We start from the raw sequence: 12,585 nt of genomic DNA on the forward strand, positions 1-12,585 counted from the left end.
AGTCTCTTTTGCAACTACCCAACTTTGATGGGGAAAGCAGCCATAGATAATATATAAAAGAATGAACATGGCTATGTTCCAATAAAACTTTAATTATGAGCCCTGATTTTTAAATTTCATATAATTTTCCTATGTCATAAAATATTTTGTTTATATATGCCTATCATTAAAAATGACAATTATGGAGACTTTTTTCATCTAAGGCTTTTATAACAAGGTCATATCATTATATAATAAAACCATATTAAACAAAGTTATAAAATTCGACCTGAAGTAGAGTTTTAAAAGATTTTGTAAAAAAATCATATTGTGAAGTCTCAACTAGCAAGGCAGCCATTGTACCTTTATGATTTTTTAAAAATTTATTTCATTTCATTTCATTCATTCATTCATTCACTCATTCATTCATTTATATTGAGAGAGAGCACAAGCATGAGCTTGTCCTGACACGGGGCTCATACTGTATATGTGTAGTATATATATGAGACTACAAATATTTAAAACTGGGGCTTGATCTCATGACCTGAGCCAAAATCAAGAATCAGACACTTAACTGATCGAGCCCCCCAGGCACCCCTGTATCTTTATGATTTTGCATAGAATATAAACAATGCTTTACTATTAAAGAAAAGGAACAACTAATGAAATTTAAAAATTGCTTTTAAGTTTACCTATAACATTTAGTTGTGTGTCAGATTTTGTTCTTCTTTTTAATCTTTTATGAGTTAGAGTTAAGGTTCAGTAAGGAAGACTATCATGCTGCTGATTTGGTAATTCTTTGTTACATTTTTTAAAAAATGAGGTATAATTGACATTTAACATTATATTAGTTTCAGGTGTATAACATAATGATTTGATATTTGTATATGCTATGAAATGGTCACCATTATGTCCAGTTACCATCTGTCACCATACAACTGATGAAAATAACTTGAAGCAGTTCAGACTTCAGTCTTGGCAAGGCTAAAAGAGAATCTGACAGAAGTTAGCATAGGATTATTTTGTACCAAATTTATTTTGAGAGACAGAGTGAGCGCAGGAGGGGAAGAGAGAGAGGGAGAGAATCCCAAGCAAACTCCACGCTGTTAGCGTAGAGCCTGACACGGGACTTGATCTAATGAATCATGAGATCGTGACCTGAGCCAAAATCAAGAGTGGGACACTTGACGGGCGGAGCTAGCCAGGCACTCCATTATGAAACTTTTAATATTTACTCTTTTAGCAATTTTTAAATGTTAATGCATCTTTGTTATAAGGGAAGCTGTTCTTTTTTTCCTTTATTTCTGTTTGCTCAGTTTCATAGCTCAATTTTGATTTGTTTTCCAAAGAGTTTAGATCAAGGGAGCTACAAATCAGAAGAATAAATTTTCATGTTGTTTTGTGTATATTCATGGAAGTATTTGGTAAGTGCTTTAGCAGTCCATTCTGCCAGTGATTCAGGTGCTGTAAGCCAGGCAGTATCATTATTTGCTTTTCTCTTCAAAACTATTGTTATTTGCTTTTCTCTTGCAAACCTACTTTTTCATTCTCTTTACTCTCTTTCTTATACCAAGAAGTGTTTCAAAACAAGAAAAGCCTTCTCATTGGGAAGTTGTCAGCCATAGGGAAATTCTTTAGCAGAAGACATATCAAGAGTAGAGTAGTTCATCATCTCTTGCCTGGGCTTTTGTGTTGTTGTTGTTGTTGTTTTTACTTTTTTTTTTTTTTTTTACTTTTTTTGAGCTGTGGGCATTTGTCTTATTGAAATAGGAACAAGATATAGAAGGTAAACATAGCTTCAGTATTATAGTATCAGTCATTCCTGACATGTGGTAATCAGAAATGGAGGAACCTTTCTTAAGTCTTTGGAAGAAGAAACTATACCTGAGATTTTTTTTTGTTAGGTATGATAACAATATACAAAAACCATTATTTAAAATATCTGTCTACTGGCATCAGGATATTAATATATAACTCAATATATATGTAAAGTGTATATTCATTTTTAGTCATCAAATAAATGAAATGTTTAGTATTATAGCACAAATGGCTTACCAAATCATTAATTTGATAATTTCCAAATCTTACATTGAGTTTTGGAATTGTTGAGATGGTTTTTTATTTTGCTTATTAGCTTTTACTAGTTTTAATGAATTCCTGTTTGAGCTATAATTTGACAAAATAAATTTAATCAAGTGACTTAACCCACTAAATTGGTAGTCATTAAGTAATATGGAGTTGCAATAAGTAGAGACTTTCTCATAATTTCAGCAATATTGTTTATGGTGCGGAATTCTCTTTTAGCTCCTAAGAGCAGTTACTATCAAAAATGTTTTCAGCTCTTGTGATGATAGGATATTTTGTGAATACCTTATTTAGGCCATAGTAGAAGCAGCGTAACAATTTCCTTAAGAGCACATGCTCTTTTGTTGGGGTGCCCCTGTTTGAATTTCAGTTCTGCCAACTAAATACAAGCTGGTAGGTAGTTCTGAGATGGAAAATTTTTGGAGGGTTGACTACTTCAGGGAACCAACCAATCAGAAAGGATGCCGTTTATGGATGGAGCATATTGAAGGCCCCTTTTAATGTCAAGAAGTAACTCTTCATTTGTTGGATGATGGAGAGTTCTGAGGAGGGCCTGGATAGTGGAGAGGACCTTTGGGGGTTTGGACAACAGCTAGTTACCAACCACGGTAAAAACACTTCAGTACTGTAGCAACTAATGTATCTTTACTAGGGCATATGGCTGATTATCAGTCTGGGTTGTATGTTAGGCAAAGGAAAGAATGAAATTCAGAGAAGGATCTCTGACTAACCTGGCTATATATTGTTATGTGTCACTTACACTCCAAATATCTGCTCATCTGACAAAGTTATGTTCCCTGTTGTCTCCTGGTTTCTGTCCTTCCTAGTCTGTTCATCTTGTTCTGTCTTCTGCCTGAAACATCCTATCCTGGTATACTTGAAAACCATCTTAATTGAACGGGTTAATATAGGACTAGTTGATGTCACACAATTAGTGGTTTATTCAGAAATAGGTCTTGCCACTAGCATCTTTGGAAAACAAAGGATAAAAATATCACTGAATGTTTGAATTCTTCTAAAGTTGCTTTGGAGTGTTTCTATAGGATTATTTATCCTGCCAAGGAATTTATGTTCCTACTTGATTTATCAATTGTATTAGTGTCCTAGAGCTGCACAAAGGACACAACTGGGTAGCGTCCACAACAAATTTATTGTCTCACAGTTCTGAAATTTACAAGTCCAAAATCAAGGTGTTGGCTGAGTTGGTTCCTTCTGTGGGCTGTGAAGAAGAATCTGTTCCAGGCTGAGTTCTAGTGGCTTGCTGGCAGTCTTTTATGTTGCTGACGTTTAGATGCATCACTACAATCTCTGCTTTCATCTTCAAATGGTGTTCTTTCTGTATCTCTTTGCATAGAATTTATGTTCAAATTTCCCCATTACACAGTTTGGGGAATCATACTGGATTCCCCAATCCTAATCGTATTGGATTAGGGCTCACCCCAGTGACTTAATCTTTTAAAAAAAATTTTTTTTTAATGTTTGTTTATTTTTGAGAGAGAGACAGAGTGTGAGCAGGGGAGGGGCAGACAGGGAGACACAGAATCCAAAGCAGGCTCCAGGCTCTGAGCTGTCAGCACAGAGCCTGACATGGGGCTTGAACCCACGAGCCGTGAGATCATGACCTGAGCCAAAGTTGGACACTTACTGACTGAGCTACCCAGGTGTCCCCCCTCCCCCCGGGGACTTCATCTTAACTTGATTACTGTAAAGACCCTGTTTCCAAATTAGGTTACCTTTTGAGGTTCTTGGGGATTAGGACTTCAACATATCTTTTTGAGGAGATGCAATCAATCTCTGACTATACTAAGTCATACTTACTAGGGTTTTCTTTTTGTTTGTTTCAGAAATTTGAGGGTATTTGTCATATTGGCTTTTATCAGTATTGATTTGTTTTAAATCTTTGAAATTTCTCTTCAATTCTAAGCAGATTTTTTCTAAATTGTGTACTTTACACTGGAGACCAGTAATCACCCAAATCATATGTGCTTAAGTCATATTTTCTTTAAATATGTTTACTATTTTGTGAAAATATTTTTGCTTTTGAAATTTTAATGTAATTAAATGTGATGTGATGGATGACAATTTGAAGTCAGCATACTACAGATACTGTTTTTATTTCCTTGTAGAAACCTTCCCAGTAATGTTTGTCTAGTCTAACCATGGTACGTTGTTTCATTGTACTTCTTCCTAGGCAGTGAGTGATTAATATCTCACTTACAGAAAGCTTCTACAAGATGAGAATAAAATCTTGTATATAGTGTTGTAATAAGGCAGATTAAATATTGTATTGTCACTACTTCATTAGACTTGTACTTTTACAGAACTTTCTTGAAATTCTTCAAGTTACGTTGTATTCGCAAGTGTGATTTCAGACAGTCTTAAAAAAACAACGGTTGAGTTTTCTCATTTTTTAATAAAAATCGTTGGGAAAATATTAGATGACACATAAATATTTCTTTTAAACACTTCTAGTGTACTAATAGTATAAATATATTTGTGCAGGTTTTGACTGGATCCTCTCGTCAAAGTTATTCACCTTCTGGCTATCAGGATTTCAGTAAGTGGGAATCAGTGCTGAAAATAAAAGAAGGACTGCTAAGGCAGAAAGAAATTGTAATTGATCGGTGAGTCTATTTTCTTATTTACTAAATATTTCAGGCACACAGAAATGTAGATTACTAAAACAAATGGTATCTACTACTTAGAGTTTAAGAAATACAATCTTACAAATACACTGTCTCATTTCTGTCCCTCCCTCATCCCACCCCCTTAAAGAACCCCTATCAGAACTGAGGGTTGGTGTGTTCCTTCTGTTTTCTACCATCCTTTCATTTATGTTAGAGTAACTCATTTGGAAACTCCACTGTCTTTTTTTTATATGTAGAAAGTTAGCTGCAATGCTAATGAACTTTCAGAGCTACAGGCTGTATCTCTGTGTTTTATACTTGGAAACTATCAAATTGGAAAGCTACTTTAAAGTGCTAATACTTTTAACTAGTGTGTGTTAGATATGAAGGCAGAGAAACTATGAAAATCATGAATGTTTAAAATTAAATGACTTACAGATAAGAATTTTGGAAATTTGGGGGGACAGTTCAGAAATGTTGCATTTTTGAGTACCAAAGCTCTGAAAAAAAGTTTTTGTACTTAATAGACAGTCTCCTGATTATTTTGAGCAATGAACATTAATTTTTAATTATATTATCCTTGATGTATGTTAGTTCTACATAAGTTATGTATACTTTAGGGTTAGTTAAACCTGTGTGTGTAGTAATGGGGAAATTGAGGGGACATTTTTTTCTTAATGCTAGTTACTACTTATTTTCATGTGCTTATTTGAGATAAAGTAGTAGACATTTTAGCCTTAAAATTAAATCCCAGTTCAAATCTTTCAATATACTTAGGGGCGCCTAGGTGGCTTGATCGGTTGTGTCTGACTCTTGATTTTGGTTCAGGTCATCATCTCACAGTTGTGGGCTCAAGCCCCACATCGGGGTGTGCGCTGTCAGCACAGAGCCTGTTTGGGATTCTCTCTCCCTCTCTCTCTGCCCCTCCCCCACCTGTGTGCTCACACACACTCTCTCTTCCCCAAAATAGATAAATAAAACTTAAAAGATATTAAAAAGATAAGTATATTTAATAGCTGAAGTTGCAAAAGATTTTACTTAGGAATTTACCATTATTAAGCAGTATCTACTGGAGGGTAACTAGAGCACGGATATCTGAATTTTTTTTTTTTTTAATTTTTTTTTTTTTAACGTTTATTTATTTTTGAGACAGAGAGAGGCAGAGCATGAATGGGGGAGGGTCAGAGAGAGGGAGACACAGAATCTGAAACAGGCTCCAGGCTCTGAGCTGTCAGCACAGAGCCCGACGCGGGGCTCGAACCCACGGACCGCGAGATCATGACCTGAGCTGAAGTCAGACGCTTAACTGACTGAGCCACCCAGGCGCCCCCTGAATTTTTTTTCTCTACTATGTTCCCAACATCTTGAACAGATCCTGGCACTTAGTATATGCTTAATGTTTGATACTTGTGAGGCAGGAGGGGAGAAAGACTTGAGAGACAAGTTGACCAGAGTAAAGCCATTTTGATTTTAGGCTGACTCTTAACCTGAAGGTCAGCAAGTCATAAAAAAGAGTCACAAGATCTGACTCATAGAAAACCACAAGACCCCACTCCCTCCGGCGGTAAAAGCCACATAGGTTGGACATTCTTAAAATTGTTCCCTGTGGGTAATTCCAAAACTGTAAAACAATGGAAAAACCAAACTGCCCAATGTGAATGAAAAACCCAAAGTTAAAGAGTACGCTCCTTTCTGTATGGTTAGCTAATTTTAAAACAAACTTATAAAACCCTTTGTTAGAGACAAAGAGGAGCCATCTGCCTCACCTGGGAGGAGAGACCACTACGTTGTCTGTGAAGTAGCAGCTTTCTTGTTTCTACACTTAATAAATCTTTGCCCCTTTCTCTAAATGGCTAGCTCTTAAATTCTTTCCTACACAAAGCTAAGAACCCTCTTGGCCATGGGCCTGACACCCTCCCTCTGGAGGCCTTGCCCATCTGACATCACTTGCATATTTGATAAATGAATGAAGATTCTAGAAGATAGTTTTGATTGAGTTTATGAAAAGGCTGTATAAAAGTATTAGATATTTTTAGTACAAGTGAATTTTATAAGTGGGTAATTATAGACCCTGATGGACATATATTTTGTACACTTAGAAATTTAATTCAGGGCGCCTGGGTGGCTCAGTCGGTTAATCGTCTGACTTCAGCTCAGGTCACAATCTCGCGGTCCGTGAGTTCGAGCCCCATGTCGGGCCGATGGCTCAGAGCCTGGAGCCTGTTTCGGATTCTGTGTCTCCCTCTCTCTGCCCCTCCCCCGTTCATGCTCTGTCTCTCTCTCTCTCTCAAAAATAAATGTTAAAAAAAAATTAAAAAAAAAAAAAAAGAAATTTAATTCACTGTACATACTTGAAATTAATATTTTTTAAGCAGACTGAAATTCAGAATTTTATTAATATGGGTGTACTCTCCCTCAAAACAATCAGAATCTATTGACTTTTATTATTTTTTAAACACCATTGTAATTACTGTTCCACTGGGTATAAATAAGTTAATAGGTATCTTAGTTCATTTGGGCTGCTTTAATAAAATATCATAGACTGGGTGGCTTACAAACAACAGAAACTTATTTCTCCTTGTTCTGGAGACGAAGAAGTCCAAGTTGAAGGCACCAGTAGAAGATTCATTGTCTAGTGAGGGTCTTCTTTCTGTTTCGTAGATGGCTGTCTTCTTCCTGCAACCTCACATGGTAAAAGAGGTGAGGGAGTTCCTTGGGGCCTCTCTTATAAAGGCACTAATTCTATTCATGAGGACTCTGCCCTCATGACCTAATCATCTCCCACAGGCCCCTAATCTCCTTATACCATCACATTGGGCTTTGGGATTTAATATATAAATTTTTTGTTGGGGTGGGGCACAAACAGTCTATGATAGTAGGAAATGCGTATAATTATCAACATAATCTATTAAAAAAATATATATTTCCCAAGTTTGTATCCTGTAGAAAGGTACTAAGGAAATAATCTAAAATAATGCAAGCTGCTCAATTTCGCATTTCTTTATCTAGTCGCATTTACCTATGCAGCTCCCTTCTTATACCGAGTTTTAGAGCATGAGGCTTCAGTGAGTGAATGTATTTAAAAATCTTAATACTGCCAGATGCATGGGTACCATCAGCAAATAGTAGCCACATACACATGATTTGCAAATAATAGTTTTGTTTCTGGGCTTGTTTCTCCTCAGTAGACTCCAGCCCCCTCACAGAAGAGACTGTTTCTTGTACATTTTATTACTCATAATAGGTACTCACCAAACATTCATTAAGGGGAAATAACTTCATTTTAATGGAAAAGAGGTTAAGGTTGCTGGTTAGCCTGTGCTGTTACTGATACTAGTAGTTCTTATAATTGCTCACCTTTTGCTACTGGATTGATCAGATAAAATTTAGGGATAAGTCATTGTACTTGAGACTGATCCAGAGAGGCCACCCTTAAACCTTCTGCAATGACACAGTGAGTTAATGCTATAAGTAAATGACACTGGCAGGGTAGAGGGGAATTCTCATTTTATCGTTACTTATAGTTTGCAATATGTGTATTTGCTATTTAATTGTGTGTGGAAGTAAAATCACATAATTGTATTAGTAAGCTTTTAAAAATCAGTAGTGCATTCTTTGGTGTAGTGTGGATACTTATTTTATTGAAATCACAGCATCCTTTTAATTGCTTTACATGCTAAGGTTTATGATCAGAATCTTAAAGCAAGGCCTAGATGTATATACTATGGTTATTAAAAATTATTGGAACTCCATCCTTATGTATTTGATCAGTTAACATGTGAGATTTTATTGATGGCAATTTGTAGTACATGTCTTTTACTTTGAGAGGGACTCCATAATGCAAGAATAGTTATTTTTCATCACAGGTGTTGAAGTGAGGTTTGGTTACATTTTTTTTTAATTTTTTTTTTTTAATGTTTATTTCTGAGACAGAGAGACACAGCATGAGTGGGGGAGAGGCAGAGAGAAAAGGAGACACAGAATCCGAAGCAGGCTCCAGGCTCTGAACTGTCAGCATAGAGCCTGATGCGGGCCTCGAACTCACAAACCGTGAGATTATGACCTGAGCCGAAGTCCGTCGCTCAACTGACTGAGCCACCCAGGCGCCCCAAGATTTGATTACTTTTATCAACTGCTTTAAACATTTAGATAGTTTTAATAGTTCATTTCTAGCTAAGATATTTTGGTTGTTTATACCTAGGCATATAGTATTATAGAATCAATTTCTAAATTTACATTTGACCTTGAACAGCATGGTGGTTAGGGACTCTGATCCTTCTGCACAGTTGAAAATCCATGTATAACTGTTTACTTCCCCCAAACCAAAGTGCTAATAGCCTACTGTTGACCTGAAGCCTTCCTGATAACATAGTCAATCAACACATATATTGTATGTATAACATACTGTAGTCTTAAACTAGAGAAAAGAAAATGTTATTAAGAAAATCATAAGGAAGAAGAAATACATTTAATGGTATTATATGTTATTTGTTGAAAAAAATCTGCTATCAGTGGATCTGCACCTTTCAAACTTTTGTTGTTCCAAGAGTCATATTGTAGTTCAGTCCCACCTTCTGTACTGCAATTCAGTTTTGACACTAAATACCCTAAGTTAGCATCAGACTCCACAGCTTTAAGGGCACACAGTCCCCAACAAGACTGTCTATCTTCAGATGCCAGTCTGAAGGTGGCATCACCAGAATATCCACACTTCTAACCAACTGGCTACAAATCTGGTGAGTTCCCAGAATTTTTATTGGAGTTTCATTGTGTAGGCACAATTGATTAAATCATTGGCTGCGTGATTGAACTCGGTCACCAGGCTCCTCCTCTCCCTGGCGGTTAGATTGGCTCAGAGTCACAGACCTCCAGTAACATGGTTGGCTTTCTGGTGAATAGTCCCTCCCCATCCTAAAGCTGCTATCTAGAGCCTGTGAGTCACCTCGTTCTCATAAATATGAGAGTTTTCCGGGGGGCTCATTAATAATAAACACTCCAAAGATTTAGAGTCTCCTTCCCAGGAACAAAGGCTGTTTCTTTATAACTCTTTATTATTGATTCTCTATTATTTGTAAAATCTTAAGATTTGCAGATACATATGTAAGAACCCTTTTAATATACCTTGGGAGTATTTTCAAGCTATACACTTAGCTTTGTTTGGCAGGCCCACCTTTGGAGAAATTGAAAATTCTGACTAGCCCAAGAAAAATTAATACAATCCATCCTCTTTTTTTTTCAAATTAAAAAATACTAACAAAGTATATTTAGAAGTATATTTCAAAACTAAAGCCCAGGGTCATATTTCATATTGTCCCAAAATGTGTGAAAGCTGATTTTGGAAGCCAAGGGTGAGGAGACAGGTTCTTCAAAAACTATTTTATCCCTTGTTTACAGTACTAGAGGTAGTTTGAAAAATGTGAACTAGTGAAATAGAGGATACATTTATACATGGTTGTAGGTTTTTCCTTTTATGTGCCCTCTTTTGAAACAGATTGGGAGAAAGGAAATGCATGGAAAATCAAAAGAATAAAATCTCAGGGTGCCTGGGTGGCTCAGTCGGTTAAGTGTCTAGCTCTTGATTTCAGCTCAGGTCATGATCATTCTTGTAGTCGTGAGATCAAGTTTCATATTGGGCTCCGTGCTGACCATGGAGCCTCCTTGGGATTCTCTTTTTCCTTTTCTTTCTGCTCCTCTCTCTCTCTCTTTCTCAAAATAAATAAATAAAACTTAAAAAAAAAAAAAACTCTCATCAGTCTTTCTCATTCCATCCTAGATCTTTTGCTACCTGTCCCTTTATTTCAGTTCCCCCCTCTCCTTTTATTTTGGTAATGCATGAGGGGTGTCTCTTTGATAACCATTTCTGTTAAATTATTTAAGATGGTATATTGCGCATAACTCATTTGGTGGTAGTATCCATAATGGCTTCAGAAGCCATTAAGGATTTAAACAAAAAATTTTTTTAATGTTTATTTTTGAGAGAGAGAGACAGAGTGTGAGTAGGGGAGGGGCAGATAGAGAGGGAGACACAAAATCCAAAGCAGGCTCCAGGCTCTGAGCTGTCAGCACAGAACCCAACAGGGGGCTCGAACTCACAAACCGCAAGATCATGACCTGAGCTGAAGTCGGACGCTTAACCGACTGAGCCACCCAGGCGCCCCAGCCATTAAGGATTTTAAAACTCACAAGGGAAACTATTTTCAGAAACCAAATTTAATTAGAAAAGAAAAGGAACCTTCTCAAAGGTAACAGATACATACTTTTGCTTTTTTGTATTTTCTCAACTAGAGACTGAATTTGTGCATATTCTTATTTGTTCCCTGGATCAGGGACAGGATCACTGCATTTCTAGGTAGGTGCAATATTTCTTTTAGTCACATAGTTGTTGTAGCAGCTCCTTGATTTCACAATTTTGACCTAAATTTTTTAAATATATTTTCTGATTTAAAGGCCATATTTATTAAGTATTCTACCTGATTCCTTTTTTGTTCTGTTGTAATAGTCCCTACTCTGGTCAGGACCTTACTGTCTGTTTCAGTCAATTCTTGGCAAAAGGAAGGTCTGGGACTCACTGGGTACCAGCTCTCACTTTTTTTTTTTTTTTTTTTTTTAATGTTTATTTATTCTTAGAGAGAGAGAGAGCAAGAGCAGGGGAGGGGCAGAGAGAGGGAGACACAGAATCTGGAACAGGCTCCAGGCTCCCAGCTGTCACCACAGAGCCCGACAACAGGGCTCGAACTCACAAACCGTGAGATCATGACCTGAGCCGAAGTCAGACGCTTAACTGACTGAGCCACCCAGGTGCCCCTCACTTTTTTTTTTTTAACTGTGAAGAAAAAAAAATCACATAACATGAAATCTGTCATTTTAACACATCTTTAAGTATGCAGTACAGTTTTAGCTTATGCATAATTTTTTACAGTAGAGTTCTAGAACTTTTTCAGTTTGCATGCCTGAAACTCTGTACCCATTCAGCAACAACTCCTCAGGTCCTCCTCACCCCAGCCCATGGAAACCATCATTATACTTTTCTGCTTCCATAAGTTTGACCACATTTTTTTGATAATGTAGGGGAGGAAAAAGTTTTTCTTGACCCTTTAGGGCTCCCTGGCTGGATCTTGAAATTAAACTGACAAAACAGATGAACAGTGGAAAAGCATACAAATTTATTTAATACAAGTTTTATGTGACATAAGAGCCTTTATAAGGAAGTGAAGACCCATAGTAACTGACCTATTTTATGCTAAGCTTGTTGAAGAATGGATAGTCATGGAGGAATATGATAGATTAAGAAGTATGAGGTAATTGTGTAGTAAACTGGGAGAAATTAAGCAAGGCATTTTTGGTAGGATTCTTCCTTGGGTCCTTTAGTCTTGAGAGATAGGGATGTACCTTTCCTCTGGGTTTGGGGGGGGGGGCACCTCCCACTTGAGTGTTTTGTGACCTGTTTAGGGAAGAAGGGCAACGGTGGGGAGGAGGTCAGAGTGACCTTGCTTTTGTTATTTCCTCAAACTCCTTTGACTTAAAACATTCAGTATACCAAGGTGCCATATTTTGGGTTAGCATGTCCTGAACCCAGTCAAATCCTCCTATAAGTGGAATGATGCAGTATTTGTCCCTTTATGACTGCTTATTGCACCTAGTATGACATCCTCAAGGTTCATCCGTGTTGTAGCATATGACAGAATTTCTTCTGCTTTTTAGACATTGTATGTATATGACATTTTTCTTTATTTATCCATTGATGGACATTTAGGGTGTTTTCATCTCTTGTCTATTATGAATATTACCTTTGTTTTTGAAAGATATTTTGGTTGATATGTAATGCCTTGATTGGCAGTTATTTTCTTTCAGCACTCTGAAGATATTCCATTGCTCTCTGGTTTCTCTTGTCATC

At 36.8% G+C, this 12,585-nt stretch overlaps 1 protein-coding gene across 2 annotated transcripts in view; it reads left to right on the forward strand.

Annotated features, from left to right (window-relative positions):
* Window positions 1-12,585, forward strand: part of CEP85L (centrosomal protein 85 like) — a 169,237-nt gene that overhangs the window by 86,894 nt on the left and 69,758 nt on the right. For both annotated transcript variants that reach the window (XM_019418202.2, XM_019418200.2), the window contains exon 4: window positions 4,567-4,688. In XM_019418202.2, coding sequence (XP_019273747.1) covers window positions 4,567-4,688 — 122 coding nt within the window. The remainder of the gene's footprint in view (window positions 1-4,566; window positions 4,689-12,585) is intronic.

The sequence above is a fragment of the Panthera pardus genome, unplaced genomic scaffold (assembly GCF_024362965.1).
Source record: "Panthera pardus isolate Hobbes unplaced genomic scaffold, ASM2436296v1 HiC_scaffold_17, whole genome shotgun sequence".
In the NCBI taxonomy this organism is placed as follows: domain Eukaryota; kingdom Metazoa; phylum Chordata; class Mammalia; order Carnivora; family Felidae; genus Panthera; species Panthera pardus.